Source organism: Rhamphochromis longiceps, linkage group LG23 (assembly GCF_057381845.1).
Source record: "Rhamphochromis longiceps isolate RC_006_pf linkage group LG23, R_longiceps_female_GT1.1, whole genome shotgun sequence".
Lineage (NCBI taxonomy): Eukaryota > Metazoa > Chordata > Actinopteri > Cichliformes > Cichlidae > Rhamphochromis > Rhamphochromis longiceps.
Genome location: NC_140578.1, coordinates 173,100 through 195,887, shown reverse-complemented (window position 1 = coordinate 195,887; position 22,788 = coordinate 173,100). Strand labels below are relative to the sequence as shown.

Below are 22,788 nucleotides of genomic sequence, written 5' to 3'. Positions count from 1 at the left end.
TCATGAGGTTTCCTTGCAATATCGCTATAATGCACTTTTAAGTTCGCAAACTTTGACAAAACATGATGTATATAAACAGTATGTATTCTACACAAGATGCTTTTTCTTGCATGGAAGTGTGAGAGGCTCAAAATAACGAGTCTAAGGCACAGCACACTGCAAACACACTTCAGCTTGAATACTGGCTAATGAACTGGATAATCATAGTTATGCACAAATGTTATATTTATTACTTCTACAAATTACAAACATGTTTGTAACCACTGCAATGACCCCAACCTATAAAGCTGTCTAGCTGTTATTGCACAACTCTTTAGTGCTGAAAAGTTTTTATGTAGACTTTCACAACCTGCTGTGACCCTTTAACAGCTGTTTTTATAAGGTTTTAATGTTTGCAAGAATCACTTCATTAGTTCTGTTTACACTTAAGAAAGAGGGAGAGTAAAAGTGGACAGTCATACAACAGTTCAAATTCACAGCTTTTACACAGACTTGCTCACCGTGTCTTCTATTGTGGAGACCTAAAGTGTTCAAAGGTGAGAGTTACGCAGTTTTATGGAGTGAAAACAGACCAAATACAATCGCTCACTGACTGCTGTGTTAGGTACACCTGTTCAGCTGCATAGATGCAGATCGTGTGGCAGTCACACAGTGCAGATGTGATTCTGAATGTGGTTGTTGGTACCAGAAGGACTAGCGTGACTACTTCAGAGACTGTTGACTTCTGGATCTCTATAGTTTACACAGAGTAGTCTGAAACCAGGAGCAACAGATGTAGAAGAGCATCTGTGAACATGTAACCACTGCTGTCAGCTAAGAACAGGAAACGGACCATCAAAACTGAAGATTCGAAACACGTCTGGTCTGATGCTCCTTGGCTTCTCCTGACATTCGGATGGCTCGGTCAGAATTTGGCATAAGCATGAAAACATGGCTGCCTGTGTCAGTGGGTCATTTTGGTCCCCTTGGTATGAAAATGAGCATCATTTAAACACAGCAGCCTACCTGATAATGACCACGCTGATAAATGTTTCCATTCAGCTTCTTGGATAAAATAAGATTTAATTACATATTGAATTTATTAAAAATGTGTGCAGGGGTACTAGCAAGGTGTACCTAATGAACTGTCCAGTTAACGATCCTAATGAGGCAATCACATCTTTGGCTCCGGCATGTTTCTATTAACTGAAAAAACGAATAAATACCCAGACACACAAATAATTCTTCGTTCTAATGAAACAATGATACTGAAAAAAAAAAAAGGTCAAAACAGAATAAAAAGACTCCAAAGGAGGGGCATTATTCTTCATTTCACTGGAATAACTTTGTTTTTGTGTATCAATAAGACACTTTTTATTTGGCTTTGTCCACTTTTATTATCTCTAAAAGATTTGTGCTTTTAAAATGTGGGAATTGGTGCTTAGGGTACAGAAAATCCATAAAGCATTCGTGATGGCTTCACTGGTTGGGCTCATTGAGGTTGCTGTTGCATATGTACTTCCTCCACTGCTCCGGTTCAGAACGTGCACCTTGTTATCATTTATTTGCGTCACACGTATATGAATAATATATTTTGAGGGATGAAATTAGAAATAATGTAATTTGTATACAGCCACTCGTTTATTGAAACACCTACTATAATGCATATTACTCTCCCTGTATAATCACGAGGTCAGCATTAGCACCTTTGGAACGTACAACATGAAAGTAATCTTTTAAAATAAAGTGTTGTTATATATTCGACACTCCCGTGTCTTTATTGTGCCGACTCCTGCCCGACACGATGAAGCCAGGTCTCAACAAACATGTCGTTTATTAAATGATCCAAACATCGTAAGTAAACAGTGCCACTGGTACACTGGACTGCCATGACTCTGTTCACATACACCTAAGCCATATTTGGATACATTACAAAAGTCAGCTTAAAATAATCAGTTCAAGGAGAGCTCTGAAATGAAAACTACAGAACTGACAAAAAAGGCAGAAAGATTAGAAACAGGTCAAGAAGCTTTTTGACATTTAGTTAAATGGAGAGAAAAAGAGAATGAAGCTCACAAGAGTACAACGGTACAACCCAGACGACTAAATGTCCATCTCTAGTTAACATGCTGACAGTGGAAAAAACCTTTTTTATATGACAAAATGAACCATTACGTTTTAAACAAGGTAGAGAAGAATGGAAGCGACGGAGCTGGAGAGAAAGCTGAAAGACGAGGACAGAAAGACGGCAATGAGCCGGGACCACGAGAGGAGCAGAGACAGCTACCCATCATTAGGCAAAAGCTTGTCACTCACTCAGCGACGACGAGAGGCACAAACACAAGACTTGCATAGAGATGTTTAGTATTCCCCAATGCATAGACAAACAGTTTCTCTGGTAAGAGGCTAAGATTTGCTCAGGGAAATCGAGGCACAGTGTTGTTAAAGGGGAGTCATATGGATTTGTTATATAAATTACATTAGTGTTTTTTGTCTGTGTCAATGAAAAACGCCCGTAGAAACCATCGTGGTGCTGTTCTGCTTTTCTTTTCTACTCTCTTTGTCAACAGCACGTCTTCCCTTTGAGTACGAGAGCCTAAAATAATTAACTGTAATTCAACGTTTGATAAATTACGATTAATTTGAGCAGAACTCCACCTTCAAATATGCTACCGGAAGCAGACTGCGCTCTCCGAGATGAATAAAACGTGAATAAAAATAAAGATATGAAGCCAAGTATGGAGATACTGACAGTCAAGAGCACAGTGTTTAATCCATCCTGCACATTATGAATATTACTGAGCAGATAAAGCAGAGAGCTGGAGGCTAGACCAGCTCCAGGCCCTAAAGAGTGGCCCGCTGTAGCATCACAGTCATGTCTGAGTGTTTTGTTTGCAGCGAGCACCACGAGTGTATACATTCAGAGGAGGTACGGTCACTGTACAGCTGTTCTCGTACAGCTGTTCAACAGCAGATTTGGTTATTAGTGCATATTGCTCTAGACAAAAACATTCAAACTTACATGGCCTGAAACAATCGTTTTAGCTTCTGGGCTACAGTCCGAATCTGTCAGAGTGATAAAAGAACCAGCGGGAGCCAGGTGCAGCCCAGTAACAGTTATGTCGAGTTTGCAGATATTTTGCACTTTGAGCAAAAATTATGTACACAAAAGGTTCACCTACGTTACTATGCAACCTCCCTGAACAGGGACGACTGGACAGCCAGGCTGGCCTTAATTAGATCGAATCAAATGAATATAATCTCCTTGGCAGTGCCGCACTTCAGACATGAGTCCTGGTAGTTTGTGACTGGCAAGTACAGTGCAGGTACAGGAAAAAGTCCAAAAAGTGCAACAGGGACAGAAATGACACTAACATCCTGACAGCCGGCGCATCAGGGCGTTGAAGGTTTTTCATTAAATGTGACAAACGTACACGTCGGCCTCGAGCATAACCGGGACGAATCGAGTTAATGCCCATTTATCACTCTGAAACTCACGTGGTGACTTCCATGTGTGGAAAACCAAAACCTTTTCATTCTTAGTGAATTTTGCTCCGCTTCATATTTGTAATGTTTTACATGAAGCACTTGGGATTGCACTGTGGAAGGAGCATCGCGCTCCTCTTCTCTTTCCAGTTTCTCAAAACATTCAATGCAAAGCCCCCTGCAGCACAGGAGCTTCTTGTTTGTTGTTGCAGTTTCAGAGCAGGGCTGGCAGTGAAGCACTGCACTTAAGTACACATTTATAAAATGCACCACTTTGGGAAAAAAGAAAAAACGGCACAGTGACTGAAGGCAGAGAAGAGGAGAAAGACTGAGAGTTGATATGTGGCGTTGTTTCGTGTAAAGAGCACAATCGTAGAAATTGCACAGATCCCTCTGTACCAACACTGTAAAGACATGTTCTTTCTTTGAACACAAACACTGATATTTAAAGCATAACACTAATACACAAAAAGCACATCGCTTTCCCTTCTGACCAGAGTTCCTGGTTGCTCCAGAATGACATCACAATAAGGCAAGCAGCTGGTCGGAGAGGTTATCCCATCGTTCCCACTGAGACGTCACAGTTGTCTGCCAGTCTTCTGGGTCTGTGGTTATTTAAAGGACACGGCGCAGCGAGCAGCGGTCTAACTGCTCGACAGTCGATGGTAAAAGTAGACGTAGCCCAAGTCCTTTGGAGGTCTTTCTGACAAACACACTTTGTGGTCGTTGTAGATCACCCACCTGCAGGCGGGAGAAGTGCACATTAAATTCACACAAATGCTTTTAAAGTGTCATTTTTCTCAAATTTGAATGAAAAGATTTAATGGGTTCATTATTCTTTTTCTACTCAGTGTAAAGAGGAAACAGGCTCAGTTATGATCCAGCAGCACGCAGCCAGACTGGTGAACTATCGTAGAACTAAAAACAATAATAAATCTGTACACAGTTAATGCAACGAGATGAGACATCAGAGATGTTTCTGTGACAGGTCGTCAGCTCTGTAACATGAAACACTGCGTGCCGCTCACCGTCCCTCCTTTTTGATGTGACAAACATAATGTCCAGACATCGTGGACGCTCCCATGTGACTGATGAAGGCGAAGAGCTCATATCCTTAGAAAAAGAAGAAGAACAAAGTCAGTGAGTGACAAACTAACGCATATTTATAGAAAAACAATTAAAGTGATAATTATCTAATAAAGTGCTCATTTTCAGTTTTAACTTAAAAACAGGTGATGTATTTAGCACGTGGGGATAAAATGAAGGAATTTAAATTGTTTTTTGATGCTGCTACACCTTGAAATCCAGTGCCCAGCAGCACGTGGGTACAGCACGCGTCATAATCAGACCTGACTGGGGCTAAAATGGCCCGTGGACGCTCACAATGTCGAGATTAAATTCAAGGGCAGAGAAGCAGTATGTTTCTGTCGGAGCGGCGGTCGTGCAGAGTCACTCACGTCCCGGTCCGTCTTTGACTCTGGGGCCCGACGCGTCTCCGTCTGGGGACAGCGTGGAGTCGCTGTGCGAGTTGGCGTTGGAGAAGGCGTTGTCATTGGGCTCTGTGTCAGCCATGTCTGAAAGGGCATCACTCTCCTCCTCCTCCTCCGGGTGGGTGAAGATCCAGTCGAGAGCTCGTTCAAGATTATTGTTCTGTAAAATGCCAAAAGCGGCGCAAACACGGTCAGCTCGCTGACATTCAGAACTAAAAAGGCCGTAATATCCCAGGAATGCTAAGAACCATAGGGAATCTCTTCTTCTCATGCAGATGTGAACATGCTCACCAGGTAATGGACCGGTTCTTATACAAAGGGCTTTTCTTAACCTCCTAAGACCCGAACTCTTCCACGGCATGCATTTTTATTTCTCTTTGATATTTGGTCACATTGGGGCCCAATGAATGTAAAAACAAAGAATTACCAGATTTTGTTTTTTTACATTATTTGAGTTTTTATGAAAAATAGGAGCCACACATGAGGATATTTGTTTAAAATTCTGATAGAACAGTAGCAGTATAATGTCCTCGTGAGTGGATTTCAGGCCTTTGTAGAGCAAAATGGAGTATTTTGGTCTAAATAACCCAAAATGTGATGTCTTCATATGTGGACGCCAGGTCCTAGGAGGTTAAAGCACTTTTATCTCATTCACACACATTCATACAAGCAGCTTTTTTCTAACATTCACACTCCAGTGAATGCACTGGGAGCAATTCGGGGTTCAGCATCTTGTCCAGGCTGCAGCAGCCAGGGATCAAACTACAAACTTTCCAATTAGTGGATGACCTGCTCTACATCCTTAACCACACCCACAAATATTTCTGCTTTTCCTGGAAAAATTATTTCCTGAAATGCTCAAATCAACAGTGACAGTAGAAGCAGTACTCGTGGGAATAAAACCAGAGCTGATGATTGAATTTTGGGGGGATTTATTTTCCCCCACAGCTCCAGTGCATCTTGGATAAACTCCTCATAAAAAGCAGTCTCACTTTTAGGAACGTGTTAAATGAACAATTATTTACTAGAAAGGTGAACGCAAACATCTGCCTGTGCTCATTTTTCCACAGAGGATGTTTGCGTTCGGTCCAAAATAGAGATGTGATGCCTGGGGAATGTCAGCGTGAGGAGCATGTCGGGATGATGAGGAGTTAAGCTGCCTGATGTTGCCGGGCGGGTCACTGCGCTTGAAGAGCAACTCTCTTTTTCTTCCTAATTTTGTGCTAATAATGAACCAAGACTTGAGACCGCTTCTCTGTTTCACACCTCCATCCCTCAGGACCAACGTGAGCTTTTTTCCACTTCAACAACACGGAGGCAGGCAGCGAGTTGGGCTCACTGATGATGAGAAGCCTGGTGTGTCTATTTGTGCGTCTGACTAACAGTCTGCTGGGCTATTTTTGCTGAGGGCGCACTTTGAAAGATGAGAATCAGAGGCCATTTCAAAACAACACTGATAGATTTACTGCAACTGTATCACGCTTGACTCATTGAAAAAATAAATCAACACTATGAATGCATTCAAAGTGAATCTTATGTGATGATACAGCGAGTTAAAGTGTCAGTGAGCCGTTCCTAAACCTGACAGGCTGCTGGGATTACAGCTAAATGCAGACATTTCTAATCCCTCTGACATGTACGACCAATCACATCTGCACTTTGCCCTCTGTTTAAAATCACCACGCCGCCTTACACCAACTTCACCTCCTGACACATTGTTCCATTTGCTCAGTGTTTCTTCGAGGTTTACAGGCCGTATTTTCCTGATTGTTACCCGTTTTAATGACTCAATGAATGACTAATTGTCAGAGTTTCTTTCCTCTTGCATTTCAAACTAACAACATTTATGGTGCCTGGAGGTCAGAGCTGTGTTTTTGTCCCGAACCCATCAGAGACAGCGAAGCGCGTGGGTGGTTCTTTGTCGTCCAGATTTCCGTCCTCGGCTCTGATTTATTTCTATATAAATATGTAAAGTATTGCATGTTAAACAGGCTGAGATACAGGCACCACCTTATCGGCTCAGACAGGCTGACCATCGCTGTCCACACAGGCCGTCGGGTGCCCCTCGTGTTTAAAACAAATCCCTGCTCTCACGAACTGCAGCAGAAGACCTTTTCAGTCACACAAAATGGTATTTGTAAGACATCCTGGATAATTACCAAAATAATTATCTGATGTATTTTAAACATTTTTTGTGCTAGTGGCTAGAAAGACTCCAGTGGACATAGTGGGCAGAAGACTGACCGTGGCTTTCAGCGCGTGGATGCTGTGAGTGCGGGGAAAGCCCATTGAGGTAAGGATGGCAATGCTCTCCTCGGGGGGCGAGTTGCCCAGCAGGGCGGCGCCCGTGGGGCTGTCACCGGCGGAGGGGCCGGGATCAATCATGGAGGGCAGAGTGAGCGGCTCTGCAAAGTCTGCGAGGAAAAAGAGACAAAGGAAAAAATAATGATGCAGCACATTCCCATTTATGTTTAACCTAATTACTGTGCGTTTCTGCTTTGGAGGTCAAAGGTCGCATTTTCTAGAGACAACGCTAATTCAAACTGTAAAGCGATTAAAGCTGATCACAGACGTCCGACTGGTGTGTGACTAACTGGCACTAAGAATATTTCAAACACAGAAACAGCAAACGGTCACGTTAGGAGGGCGTGTGGGAGGCATCCCGATGCTCTGTAGTGGAAACGACACACACAAATGCACCCTGTGGATTGTTTGTCACAGTCAGGTTTGCTTGGGGGGGTCTGCACACCACGAGTGTTGATCTGTTGAGGTGCTTACGCCTCTCCAAACAGATGTACAGGCTGGCAACGAACACCAGGAAACACCTGGACCCTACGCTGAGGGACTCCAGCTCTGTGGGGCTGGCAGGGATGGTCCAAACACAACACCCTTCGTGACGAGTCTCCATGTAATTCAGTGAGTATGAAAATGATGTGAATCATATGCTACAACCTTCAGTTTCACCAAATCTAAACTAAAGTGAAGACCAATGGGAGATCTGAAACCAGACTGCAGTGCACACCCCCCTCAAACAACATGAGGGGAAAGAAAGTGTGCGACTCCCTTTCAGAGACTTTTAGAGTCACTTGAGCTGTTCTGGCAGAGCGTGGCCGCTCACCTCACTGACACACTTCACTTTTCTTTGTCTCGGGTTTCAAATAAGGTAAATTCATACCTCTGACTGTAGACCTGTAATGTTCCTCTTTCTCAATTCAGACTAAACTAAACTAGTTGGCACAAAAAGCCTCAGAAACACCATCTATGCACTATCTGGACAGCATATACTTAACCTCCAATACCATTGCTAGAAATCTCAGGCCATTTCCTGAAAGAGAGGTCTTCTTTGACTTGCATGTAAATCAGGTCTCTATCACTACTTTCCTTTAGCTGAAGTACTGAGAAAATGAGGCACCTATCTATCTATCTATCTATCTATCTATCTATCTGCACGATAGAGACAAAAGTTATTGGTCATCCATCAAGCCAACCATCTGTACTTTTGCTCATCCAATCAGGCTGGTGTATTTCCAAGGCAGGCTCCCAGAAATATTAGGCCACACCTTGTAATCTTTGAATCTAGTGTTTTCAGTTCCACAGGTGTATGAACTCAAGCACCTGGCCATGCGAACCTTTGTGAAAGAATGGACTGTTCTAAAGAGAAGATCTCACTGAATTTGAGCGTGATGCTGTAACAGAACGCCAACGACTCGACAAGTCACCTACTAGATAATCCACGATAACCTTGTAAGTGGTATTACTGCAAAGTGGAAGCATTGAAGAACCACTCAGCCAGGAAGTGGGTGACCATGTAAAGTTACAGAGTCACTGAGTGCAGAGTGCAAAATGGTCAATGGTAACTTTATTGTCCCTGATGGGAAATTGCCACCAATGCTTTGCTGACGCAGTAACTGCGAGCTTCAAAGCTCCTGTGAGTGTAACATGTGGCTTGTCCAGTATTTCTGTTCATTTAGTGTATTCTGAACTAGATTTCTGTCCTTATTATCAGGATGTAAATGTGAAAAAAAATGCTGCAGCACGAGTACTAGCAGGAACTAGGCTGATCATATTTCTCCAGTACCAGCTTCTCTTTGTAAAATGCAGAACTGAATATTTTTTAAACAGAAAAAAGCTCAATCATATCTGAAAAGGTCTTATGTTTGCTATTGGCACTTTCCTCCCTTAGTGCAAATATGCTTGTTGTTTTGTAAAGGAATCAAAGGTAGAATACTGCAGGTATTACAGGTACTGCACTGCAGTGGTTTGTATCATATCTATCTAATAGACTCCAGTTTGTGCATGTAAATGGAGAGTCCTCTTCACACACTGAGGTTAATTATGGAGTTCCACAGGGTTCAGTGCTAGGACCAATTCTGTTTACATTATACATGCTTCCCTTAGGCAGCATCATTAGAAGACATAGCATACATTTACACTGCTATGCAGATGACACCCAGCTCTATCTGTCCATGAAGCCAGATAACACACACCAATGAGTTAAACTGCAGGAATGTCTTAAAGACATAAAGACCTGGATGGCCGCTAACTTTCTGCTTCTTAATTCAGATCAAACTGAGGTTATTGTACTCGGCCCTGAAAAGCCTAGAAATATGGTATCTAAGCAGATTCTTACTCTGGATGGCATTACCTTGGCCTCCAGTAACACTGTGAGGAACCTTGGAGTCATTTTTGACCAGGACATGTCCTTCAACGCACATATTAAACACATATGTAAGACTGCTTTCTTCCATTTGTGCAACATCTCTAAAGTTAGAAATATCCTGTCTCAGAGTGACGCTGAAAAACTAGTTCATGCATTTATTACTTCCAGGCTGGACGACTGTAATTCATTATTATCAGGAAGTCCAAAAAACTCCCTGAAAAGCCTTCAGCTGATCCAAAATGCTGCAGCAAGAGTCCTGACAGGGACTAGAAAGAGAGCAGATTTCTCCTGTTTTGGCTTCCTGTTAAATCCAGAATTCAAAGTCCTGCTCCTCACATACAAGGTCTTAAACAATCAGGCCCCATCTTATCTTAATGACCTTGTAGTACCATATCACCCTATTAGAGCACTTCGCTCTCGCTCTGCAGGCCTACTTGTTGTTCCTAGAGTATTTAAAAGTAGAATGGGAGGCAGAGCCTTCAGTTTTCAGGCCCCTCTTCTGTGGAACCAGCTTCCAGTTTGGATTCAGGAGACAGACACTATCTCTACTTTCAAGATTAGGCTTCAAACTTTCCTTTTTGCTAAAGCATATAGTTAGGGCTGGACCAGGTGACCCTGAATCCTCCCTTAGTTATGCTGCAATAGACGTAGGCTGCCGGGGATTCCCATGATGCATTGAATCATATCTGCTATTAATCTCTGTCTCTCTTCCACAGCATGTCTTTATCCTGTCTTCCTTCTCTCACCCCAACCAATCACAGCAGATGGCCCCGCCCCTCCCTGAGCCTGGTTCTGCTGGAGGTTTCTTCCTGTTAAAAGGGAGTTTTTCCTTCCCACTGTCGCCAAAAATGCTTGTTCATAGGGGGTCATGTGATTGTTGGGTTTTCTCTGAATCCATTATTATACGATCTACTGTACAATATAAAGCACCTTGAGGCGACTGTTGTTGTGATCTGGCGCTGTATAAATAAAATTGAATTGAATTGAATGTTATGCAGAGATTTCTGGCCTGTTCCCAGTCAGCTCCCAGTTTGGATATGGGAAACAGACTCCCCTCTCTGCCTTTAAGATGAGGATTAGAAACTCTTTAAGCCTGAATCTTATTTATGCTGTCTGGGTCTGTCCCTGAAAACCTCCCATCTACTCTATTTCAGCCTCCACAAGCTTATATGCCACTGTTGCATATCATTAACTCTTTGTCTTAGTTAGCGTTTGTCCCTCGCTGTCTTCGCCGTCCCTTCCTGCAGGTATCTCTGGCTTCAGAGCTGCTTGTTTACCATCTGCTTTTACTGGCTCCACCAGCCAGCCCAGTGTTTACTGTCATACTATTATTGTTTGTCGTCTGTTGTCTCTCCATGCTCATCATTTCCCTTTTTACCCTCGGTGCCTCAGCTGAATGCAGCAGATGGTTGCCTCTCCCTGAGCCTGGCCCTGCCAGAGGTTTCTCTGCTAAAAGGGAGTTTTATTCCTCCCTGCACCGTCATCAAACGCTTACCCGAATATTTGAGCTTCTGTCTGTGATACAGTAAAGCGCTAACCACCATTTCAACTTGTAGCTATTTTAAACGCATTAAAATGAACTATATGCCAATCAGATTTTTTAAAAGAGAAATCAAAGGAATATTACTTTTATATCTGGTGAACGTTTTACATATGCTGAACAGTGAAACTGAGCATGGAATGGAAATACTCATTTTTAAGTACAACACACTTCTCTTACTTTTAGTTGAATTTGCTGAAGGTGCACAATGACCGCTGAGGAACAAGGACACTCCCAATAGAACGACTTACTGTTGGCCATAAACACAGCCTTCATTACTCTGCTTGCCATAAATTAAATTGCGCACCACTTATCTCCCCCTATCATCTCTGTCTCGTTCTCCTTGTTTTGCGTCCTTCTGCTCGCCTCCTATACAGATGTGTTTATACCACAGAAAGACGCCGCTCTGTCAGGCTGCCGAACAGAAGAGCAGATGTTTGCATGTGAAGTCTTAAACTACGGCCGTGTCACATTGTCTTTAAAGCCCTCGTGCTGTTTATATTCACTGCGGCGTCTAAAGTGATTAGGTGAACAGCGGTTTAGTTGTCAAACCAAAATAAGCTGAAAGAACCTCCGTGCAGGATCGGACCCTTTAGCTGATGTCACTGAGCCTGAATGCAGCCCGTTTTGTAGATCCATCAAGCCCATTTAAAAACTCCTCTGGAGAGGCCCTTTACAGCCAACCAGGGAAATAAAAACGTGAGTCTGCACCTCAGGGGAACATCTCAGCACAAAGACACAAAGTCAGTCCAGACAAAGTTTCTGGAGACGATTGTGCACGCAGGTGAGCACAGATAAGCACCTGCAGCACACAAAAGAACACAGTACATGCAATGGAAGAACATGAGATGTGATGCGTCTCTCACTTTCAATTACCTCTGTGTTTAAAAAGGTCCCCAACAAATAAACGTACCTGTCTGTGTAATGCATTCTGTCAGCACCACAGTGGGGGAAATGCCTTTGGCTGATATGTGGATAAAAACATGCAACACAGACATCTTATGTAATCTGACCAACATCTAAACTTTGTCTGTTTTCACTGCAGCTCTTCTATTACTTGTCTCTAGTATTTCTACCTTTGTCTGGATTACAGTTACTCCTTGAATCCTCAGCACTCTCCCCACACTCATTTCGTATCACCACCATGCTGTCTTGAAGCCTCGCTGTGAATGTTTGCAGGTTTAAAACACTAGTTGCACTTTGACACACTATAACGAGAAGGCCCGGCTCACAGTCGCTGCTTTAATTTATCCCAGAGCTGTTCTGTCAGGTTGAAGCCAGGACTCTGTGCAGGCCAGTCGTGTTCTTCAACCTAACATGTGTTCATCCTCGTCTTTATGGACCTTTCTTTGTGCACTGGTGTGCAGTCATGTTGGAACAGGAAGAGGCCGTTCCCAAACTGTTCCCACAAATTCAGGAGCATGAAGTTGTCCAAAACATCTTGGCATGTCGAAGCATTAAGAATTTCCTCCTCCACAAAACTTTACACTCGGCACAGAGGAGTTCTCTTTCCACTTCAGTTGCTGTTGTTCCCAACTGCAACCACTTTGTTATAACGCCACTAACAGTTGATTGTGGAATATTTAGTAAGAAGGAAATTTAACGAGTGGACTGCACAGGTGGTGTCCTATCACAGCGCCGCGCTGAAATTCACCGAGCTCCTGCAAGCGACCTGTTCGTGGCACAGTTGTTTGTAGAAGCAGTCTGCAGCAGCTGACTTTACACACCTGCAGCCACAGAAGTGACTGAAACACCTGAACTGAATGATTTGGGTGGGTGCGTGCTTCTGGTGATATAAAGTGTACATTGTGGAAAAAATGCATTTGTATTGTTTTTATTTAGTATTTTATGTGTGAAAAAAAGCAAATAAGTCCCAACATGTAATTTGATACCAGCACTAACATGTTTATAGCCCTGAACTGAGAAAAATGTTTGTACAGAACTTCTGACTGTAGAGGTCATGTGACATGTTTAATTTCACACTCCACCACGACATCATCCTCCATCCTCGGTGCATTGTGCCGTGATGCTGGCTCACCTGGCTCTTCCATATGGGCTATGATCCAGTTGAAGGCCATCTCAGGGCCCATGTTCCCCGTGTAGTACACCGCCTTCCTGCAGGCCTCCAGCGGAAAGCCCATCTCCGCCAGCTGCATTACTGCAGCCTCGTCTATTTCTGGAGCTGGGGACACAACAAATCAGCATCAATAACTAAAACATGCAGTTGCTGATTCAACAGTAGCAGTGGCTTGAGTCTAAACAGCCAAACAGATTTGTGGCGACTCCCTCTGTGGGACTCATTAAACAAAGAGAGCAGAGGAGCGTCGGGCCTGCAGAGGCATCTTTGTTGAGGGATGATTTATCAAGGAGAGAAATGAGTCTGGCTAAAGCAAGCAGAGCTGCACAGCAAAGCCAAGTTTGTCACAAAGTCGAGAGCAGCTGCAGCACCTGCTCAGGTAGGTCAGAGGTTTACAGTGGGGCAAAAAAGTATTTAGTCAGCCACCGATTGTGCAAGTTCCCCCACCTAAAATGATGACAGAGGTCAGTAATTTGCACCAGAGGTACACTTCAACTGTGAGAGACAGAATGTGAAAAAAAATCCATGAATCCACATGGTAGGATTTGTAAAGAATTTATTCGTAAATCAGGGTGGAAAATAAGTATTTGGTCACCTCAAACAAGGAAAATCTCTGGCTCTCACAGACCTGTAACGTCTTCTGTAAGAAGCTTTTCTGTCCCCCACTCGTTACCTGTATGAATGGCACCTGTTTGAACTCATCATCTGTATAAAAGACACCTGTCCACAGCCTCAAACAGTCAGACTCCAAACTCCGCCATGGCCAAGACCAAAGAGCTTTCGAAGGACACCAGGAAAAGTATTGTAGACCTGCACCAGACTGGGAAGAGTGAATCTACAATAGGCAAGCAGCTTGGTGTGAAAAAATCAACTGTGGGAGCAATCATCAGAAAATGGAAGACATACAAGACCACTGATAATCTCCCTCGATCTGGGGCTCCACGCAAGATCTCATCCCGTGGGGTCAAAATGATCATGAGAACGGTGAGCAAAGATCCCAGAACCACACGGGGGGACCTGGTGAATGACCTGCAGAGAGCTGGGACCAAAGTAACAAAGGTCACCATCAGTAACACACTACAACGGCAGGGAATCAAATCCCGCAGTGCCAGACGTGTTCCGCTGCTGAAGCCAGTGCATGTCCAGGCCCGTCTGAAGTTTGCCAGAGAGCACATGGATGATACAGCAGAGGATTGGGAGAATGTCATGTGGTCAGATGAAACCAAAGTAGAACTTTTTGGTATAAACTCAACTCGTCGTGTTTGGAGGAAGAAGAATACTGAGTTGCATCCCAAGAACACCATACCTACTGTGAAGCATGGGGGTGGAAACATCATGCTATGGGGCTGTTTTTCTGCCAAGGGGACAGGACGACTGATCCGTGTTAAGGACAGAATGAATGGGGCCATGTATCGTGAGATTTTGAGCCAAAACCTCCTTCCATCAGTGAGAACTTTGAAGATGAAATGAGGCTGGGTCTTCCAACATGACAATGATCCAAAACACACCGCCCGGGCAACAAAGGAGTGGCTCCGTAAGAAGCATTTGAAAGTCCTGGAGTGGCCTAGCCAGTCTCCAGACCTCAACCCCATAGAAAATCTGTGGCGGGAGTTGAAAGTCCGTGTTGCTCGGCGACAGCCCCAAAACATCACTGCTCTCGAGAAGATCTGCATGGAGGAATGGGCCAAAATACCAGCTACTGTGTGTGCAAACCTGGTAAAGACCTATAGTAAACGTTTGACCTCTGTTATTGCCAACAAAGGTTATGTTACAAAGTATTGAGTTGTATTTTTGTTATTGACCAAATACTTATTTTCCACCCTGATTTACCAATAAATTCTTTACAAATCCTACCATGTGGATTCATGGATTTTTTTTTCACATTCTGTCTCTCACAGTTGAAGTGTACCTCTGGTGCAAATTACTGACCTCTGTCATCATTTTAGGTGGGGGAACTTGCACAATCGCTGGCTGACTAAATACTTTTTTGCCCCACTGTAGCTCGCTAGCATTCATCACCACTGCTTCGAGCTCGAAATACATTTTCTATGGTTATAACTTATAGAAATGTTGCATGTTTATTCAGTTTGGCACACAGCTGTGCAGAGAAATTAAATACTTACAGTCCAAGGAGCTCATGGAGTTATCTGAAAGAGGAGGAGGACACGGCACAGTCAAGCATCACCATCGCTGGCTCTGTATTTACTGTTGATTCTGTTTTGGAATCATTTCACTCTTTGAGAATAATAAAAGATTTGCAGACATTTGTACAGATAGCATCTATAATCGGCCAAGACAATATCCTGGAAAATCTGAGCTGCCGGCACGTTATTAATATTCACAAACAAAGGTACAGTTCATCAAACAAATCCATTGTAACACAGGGAATCCAGATGTTTTCGAGTACCCGTGGCGGGTCCTGGGCACAGTTGGTATTTCTGTCTTTTAAATTTTCTTTTTACCTTTCTCATAAAAGGATCATTTAGCTGCAGAACATCAAGGGGAGAAGCAAATGTCCCCTCCCACACCCCTCATGAGTCACAGAAACACTGCCCAACTGTGTTATTTTGGACCGTGAAATGTTGTCAGTGTCCTACAAACACATTTTATTTTACACAGATATGAAAACATCGGGTGAACGAAGAAAAAAAATAATGCAGAAACACGGCCTGAGAGCGGCACAGGCTTTTGTTCATTTTCCTTTGTTTTCCCCTCATGGCCTCAGTTACAGCCCCTCGGACGGCTGCTGGGTTTTATCCAGTTTGCTATATTAACTGAAAGGAGATACTGACCCAGTGAATGCAGCTGGAGTAGCCATCTTCCATGGTTTCTTTTAAATCGCAGGTTTGCTTTAATAGGTTTAAATGGATAATGTGAGTAACCAAAACAGGGAAGGAACAAAGCTGAACCAGTTTCAATACATCGTGTGCAGTTTGTGATTGTTAATTTTGTATTTTTTAACCAAAAGAAAAGTGGAAGCAAAAGAAAACAATTCACTTTCCATTTTCTGAATGGCCTGGAATAATTGAGTGAATAGAAACAGACCAATGAGAAATAATGTGCTTCAAGCAGCGTACAGGAAAACACATTTGTGTGCTGCTATGAAATCAATAAGAATCACTGAAGCCTTTTGGAGATAGAAGTGCGACCAACGATGAATCACTGCGAATTCCAGCAGGGGAGGAACGGGCCAGCGGTTCATTTACAACCAGCAAAACTCATCATATGAATGTGAAATAAATAAATCTGAAAGGCCATTGAATGCAGCGTGTTGTCTCCTCTGACCTGTTTTCATTTCACAGCTTTAGCTGCACGATTTACAGAGGCAACGCTGTTGTTAACCTCCTGAAATAGAAGCTCAGAGCGACGTGCAGATTTGCTGCAAATAAAAGCATGTGTGTGTCTGTGGCCCTCAAAGATATCTGTACAGGACGCCAAGCCGTAACAGGGTCTAAGCAAACCAAAACAATGATGCTCTAATGTGCAGATACTCCACTCAGATTGTTTGACACCGACAGTACAGCACACCATGTTCAGTCCTAAAATATTTAGGCACACTAAGACAAGCGAGTGCAAAGTTTTTCTATTGTGTATTCATGTGCTAAGATGCAGCAGACGAAACCAAAGAAAGATCCAAGTTTATGGATGTGTGAAGCACAGCAAAGGCTGCTCTCAGATGTTACCGTCTCTGCTCGAGCCCACCCCCAAATGTGCTCACAGCCTGAAACATTATAGGACTCTCTGTACTTCACATCTGCTGAAATATTAACAGAGACAGCGATAACTTGATGTAGCTGAACTTTACAACAGGAGGAGGAAACTGCAATCACAGAGCAGAGAGAGACGAAAGGCAAACAAAAAGGAGGGCACTGCCTTTGTGGGGTTGATTTTTTATTTTTAATAAGGGCTAAAGTGGCATGGATTTAACGGCTGAAATATTACCAAGCCTGCAAAAAAGTTTCTTAAAAAGTGACAATATTTTATTGAGTGCTATAACTCGCTAGCTTCCAGTACTTTAATCCCAGAGCTGAGGGAAGTGCGTTACAAGGAGATCTGGTGAAATCATTAGAACCTATTAGGCTTAGCCACACTGTGAACACAAACACTCTTCAGTAATTGATTGAGCATGCCTTTCCTGTGGGATTCCATTTAATGTGTCCTTAGGAGGGAATATGGGTGGCTTTCAGCAGAATATTATATTAGAGACAATTTCACAGACCATTTAATTCACAAAAATACCCGAGACCTGCCAAAAAGGATCTGGGGCACTGCAGCTGGTTTAAGCAGCAACGTGTTATGTTATAGGGTAAACACAAAGTTTCATATACTGAGGTGTTTCTAGCACATAAATGGAGTGAAGAAATATTCTTGGCTTTTTTGGCTAAACAGTACAACAAAAGGCTTCGCGCTCTGGGAAAACAGTGCCCTTTAAAATTAATAAGGGACTGTGAAATCAAAGATGAAGGGCCAAAAACGCCCGGAGTAATTAAGGGTGCTGGTACACTGTTTTTCTAGAATTCATGCATGACTGCTAACACCCCTGTAGGCCAATGCAGGCAATTTATGAGAGCCTGTAACCTTCTCATTGAATTCTGGGTGAGAAAAATGGAGCAGCATCTAATAGATGCCATATATTATAATATATGGATGTTTATTTGTAAACATCAAACAGAAAATAATACAGAAAAGAGCAAATTGTTAAACTCAAATAGGCTTAAAAACTCCCTCCTCCATTTTATTTCATACCTCTGGTGTCTTCGGGTAAAACAATGGGAGGCATGAGGTCCGGCAGCTCTTCTTCACCTGCCTGCAGCCCCGTGGCTCGGAGCCGGTTCAGATCCAGGAAGTCGGGAACGTCAATGACCACATCTGCAGAGCGAGATATAAAAGTATCAAACTGAAGAATCCAGCAGTAAGAACAGTGAGCTCCCAGATCAACTTTTAAATATTACGATCTATATGTGAGGCGTGAACTGACCTTTTTCCCCATTTATGAACTGAACTGAACACTTTATGAACATTTTAAGGTGCTAAACACACCGATTGATTTTCAACTACCAGCTAAACAGCAAAAGCGTTTTACGGACACCGACAGGATGACAGATAAACGTTTATAACCATGTGTTCAAAGTGCAGGTGAAACGTTTTCTCCACCCGGCAACAGATTCACTGCTGTGCCTTGTGAACTGCAGTTTAATGGTGCCCTCTGCTGGGGGTTTATAGCATTGCACTTACTGAGACATGCTGGTGGAGGGAAATATAAGGTCAATAAATCTGATCAGTCACTAAAGTGTGAGATACTAGTTACCTAGTTTTTTCGGCACCCAATCAACTCCAAATGTGAATTTCTTAATCTGCACCACCAGATACTCTGGGAACGAGGCAAATCGGGAAGTTCTGTAAAAGAATGTGTTGAAAATTCAGTTTATGAATCCAGCTGGTTTTCGTTTAAATATACTGGTTAAAAAGGGGTGTACGTTGGTCATTTCTGGCCCGAGAACAAGTGGACGTTGCTTACTTGACTCCAGCTGACTTGGCCTGCAGTGCCGAGCTCCAGAAATCAGGAACATTTTCCGGCTCTGTGAAGGCCTGCAGACAAGCAGTGAAAGGGATCCGCGCTCTCACTGGTTCAGGAGGGGGACGCATGTTCTCTTCTGCTTCCTTACGCTTGACCTCATATGCAAGTAGCTCCTCTGGTAATGAAAAAAACAACAAAAATGTGTCACTTTCATTTGCAGCATTCTCAGAACTGAAGGTGCTGCAAAAGCTGCAAAAGCCAATGTATTTGTTGTAAGTGTAGCATTGCAGAGCTTTAACTAAAACTCCACTGTTTCAGTCAAATACTCTCATCTTGGCAACATTTAAATAGTACATACAATTTGTCACGTAATACTTTATATCAAGCTGTGAAGGTGTAATTATACCTTACATACAAAACAGCTCTTAGCCGGGAACATTATTCCCTTCTCAGAGCAGGTCCAGTTCATTCTCCCACTTGCTGCAGTGACCAGAGGCAATCGTGGCCTCCATTCGCATTGTAAGCGTGTGGGGGCTCCGTTACCTCGATTGCTGGCGGCCTCAAATGGAGCGGGCAGCTGGATGCAGTAGTCAACCCGCTGAGTGTAACGGACACGACGAGTCTGGCAGCACTGAACTCGCTCCTCCACCAGGAAGCGAAACACATCACTTGGATTCTCTGAGCCTGCGCTGTTCCTCTGCAGAAACACCAAGATTTACGATTCAGAGACGCTGAATATGAGCATCGATAACAGAATCGGACCACATTTGGATTATGTGTCAGGCTGACTTTAGTTTATTATCCCTAAAGCAGGCTTGGCCGAGTCCAGGCCTCGAGGGCCGGTGTCCTGCAGGTTTTAGATCTCACCCTGGGTCAACACACCTAAATCAAATGATTAGTTCATTACCAGGCATCTGGAGAACATCAAGACATGTTGAGGAGGTCATTAACCGTTTAAATCAGCTGTGTTGGATCAAGGACACATCTAAAACCTGCAGGACACCGGCCCTCGAGGCCTGGAGTTGGACACCACTGTCATAAAGTATTAGTCCCATCCATCCATCATTAATTTTGTTTCGGTTATCTGGGGCCGGGTCGCAGGGGCAGCAGCCTAAGCAGAGAAGCCCCGACCTGCCTCTCTCCGGCCACCTCCAGCCTTTCCGGGGAAACACCAAGGCGTTCCCAGGCCAGCCGAGAGACATAATCTCTCCAGCGTGTCCTGCCTCTTGGCCCGGCACACCTCAACCGGCTCCTTTCAATGTGGAGGAGCAGCGGCTCTACTCTGAGCTCCTCCAAGATGGCCAAACTCCTCACCCCATCTCTAAGCCACTGTTAGGGAAAATATTCTAAAACACTTCTTCAGTAAAGACTCAGAGAAGAGAAACACACAGAACTTCTTGCTAGCAAGGGCAGCCTCCAAACTGAGACTCGCACTAAGAAACTGCCCCGGTCTTTATTTATACTTCAGTGAGCGTGTGTGTGTGTGTGTGTGTGTGTGTGTGTGTGTGTGTGTGTGTGTGTGTGTGTGTGTGTGTGTGTGTGTGCTGCTGATCAAAGGGTCATATAACATGAAAGCACAAAAGGTACATCCTTGGTTAAGAAGAGGGTAATCTCCCCCTCACCCTAGATGGTTCACCCTAGATAACACAGTGAAGAAGTCCAGCGGTTCATCTAGGCAAAAAGGCACTTAGACTAAAACAGACATAGCTATGTTAAAACAATAAAACAATAAAACAAGGTGCAACCTCTCATGCTCCCAGGACGTGGGGGTGCATTCCTGGAGTGCACACCAAGCCTGCAGCCTGTTAGAGATCACACATCCTGTCACTACACAATTAATTATATGCCTCTAAGCATACATGGTTAAATATTTCCTAATACAAATAACTACATGCAGTATTCTACCATATGCAAACTTATATCACTAAAAGATTATACTGACTACTAAATACAATTTTCCATTGACAGCCACTCTTCAGAGAAAGCTCATTTCCGCTGCTTGTATTTCGGTCACTACCCAAAGCTCATGACCACAGGGGTAGGGATGTAGAACAACAAGTACATTGAGAGCATTGCTTTCACACTCAGCTCTCTCTTCGCCATGATGGACTGGTACAGCGTCTGCATCACTGCAGCCACAGCATCAATCCGTCTGTCAATCTCCTGTCCCTTTCTCCTTTCACTCATGAACAAGACCCCAAGATACTCCTCCACTTGGGAACTTGTCCTAGAGTAGGCACTTCACCCTTTTCGAGCTGAGGACCATGGCCTCAGATTTGGAGACTATGCAGACCAAGCTCTGCAATTAACCAAACACCCCATACTCCCTGAGCACCTCCCACTGGATACACCAAGGGACAAAGTCGAATGTCTTCTCCAAGTCCATGGTCCTGGTTCCACGACCAGGACAAAAACCGCATTGTTCCTCCTTTATCCGAGGTTCGACTAACGGATACATTTTCCTTTCCAGCACCCTGGCATAGACTTTCCCAGGGAGGCTGAGGACTGTGATCCCCTACAGTTGGAGCACACCCTTTCTTGAAGATGGGAACCACGACTCCGGTCTATCAATCCAGAGGTACCACACCTGATCTCCACGCAGCACTGCAGAGGCGTTTCAACCAAGCCCGCCCTACAACATCCAGAGCCTTCAGGAACTCAGGGCGAACCTCGTCCACACCAGGGGCTCTGGCACCAAGGAGCTACTTCAGTGACCTCCCCCCGGAAAAGACGAGTTGTCCCCCTCGTCTCCAGACTCTGCTTTCTCTGCGGAAGACTAAGGAAGTCCTCTGAGTTCCATCCACTGTGCAACAATGTCCTCGGTCGAAGCCAGCAGCGCTCCACTACACACAGTGCAGGTAGAGCACTGCTTTACCCTCCGAGTCGCCTGACGGTTTTCCATGTTTCTTCAAGGCAGTCCGAAAGTCTTTTTCCTCCCTGAACTCCTCCCACACTCGAGTTTTTGCTTCAGCCACTCCCAAACCATGTTCCGCTTGGCCAATCGGTACCTATCAGCTGCCATCGAAGTCCTAGGCTAACCAAACCTGACAGGACTCCTTTGTCAGTCTGATGGTTCCCTTCACGTCTGGTTCGGGGGACACCACCACGACGGGTACCAACCACCTTGCAGCCGCAGCTCAGTGCAACGGAGGTGCTGAACATGGTCAGACTCAATGTCCCGAGTCTCCCTCAGATTGCTGTTGAGCTCTGCCGGAGGTGGGAGCGCTGGCATATTAAGCAAATTATAAATACGGTTAAATGTAACAGCTCTATTTGACAATGACATAAACTGGGGAAGAGGTGGATAGAGACTGGATATATAAATCACAGAAACGACTGTCTTTGCCGTGGTCTCTCTAGACTCTCCTGGCAAGACTTAAGCGTGACTGCAGTTTGACCCACATTTCTTAATACAGCCATTCAAAACACTGATGTGACTCTTTAATTTACCAAATGCCTCAATGGAGAGAGCTGCATCTTTTTTAGAAAACTAGGAAGAATCATTATCACTGACAGGCTCCATATCCTCAGCAGGGCTGATTGAAGCAGTGTTTATTTGAAGACTGTGGTGAAGGATGGCACTGTGATTAAAGCACTCGTTTGCCAAGGCCAAGGCCTCTCTGCACCCCAGCCCTTCTATTCTAAGATGCTACAGCAATACACGAGTTATAATGTCACTTCAGCCATATTTGTAGGATGGCACAGGCTGGGCGTGCTGCTGATGGTGGTGATGTTATTCAGGTTATCCATGTATGGGTAACTAAACTGGCATGTAAACACTGACTAGTAGGTCAAAGGAGGTGTGGAAACAAAAACAAAAATGTTAATCACATTTAGTGTGAAATATATCTACAGATGATTTTTTTTAACAACAGCCACAGAGGTTAGGAGAGATTGGTTGTTATGTTTTGTTTATGTGCAGACTATCTCAGGGCATGCGTCCTGGGTGAGGCAGAATCGGAGGCATTATCTGGCCACACAGTGTAAGCGATAGCAGAGGTCTATAGATATCCTGCTTGAGACAGACATTTCAGCACA

The 22,788-nt window shown here is 44.0% G+C and overlaps 1 protein-coding gene across 2 annotated transcripts in view; it reads right to left on the bottom strand.

Moving 5' to 3' along the window:
* Positions 1 to 2,434: 2,434 nt before the first annotated feature.
* The window catches only part of usp13 (ubiquitin specific peptidase 13), a 35,034-nt gene continuing 14,680 nt past the window's right edge, over positions 2,435 to 22,788 (bottom strand). For both annotated transcript variants that reach the window (XM_085399194.1, XM_085399193.1), the window contains 10 exons: positions 19,294 to 19,447; positions 18,751 to 18,925; positions 18,541 to 18,629; positions 17,979 to 18,101; positions 15,356 to 15,379; positions 13,194 to 13,337; positions 7,200 to 7,369; positions 4,923 to 5,115; positions 4,494 to 4,578; positions 2,435 to 4,206 (listed from right to left, as the gene is read on the bottom strand). In XM_085399194.1, coding sequence (XP_085255320.1) covers positions 4,110 to 4,206; positions 4,494 to 4,578; positions 4,923 to 5,115; positions 7,200 to 7,369; positions 13,194 to 13,337; positions 15,356 to 15,379; positions 17,979 to 18,101; positions 18,541 to 18,629; positions 18,751 to 18,925; positions 19,294 to 19,447 — 1,254 coding nt within the window. In that variant the 3' untranslated portion in view covers positions 2,435 to 4,109. The remainder of the gene's footprint in view (positions 4,207 to 4,493; positions 4,579 to 4,922; positions 5,116 to 7,199; positions 7,370 to 13,193; positions 13,338 to 15,355; positions 15,380 to 17,978; positions 18,102 to 18,540; positions 18,630 to 18,750; positions 18,926 to 19,293; positions 19,448 to 22,788) is intronic.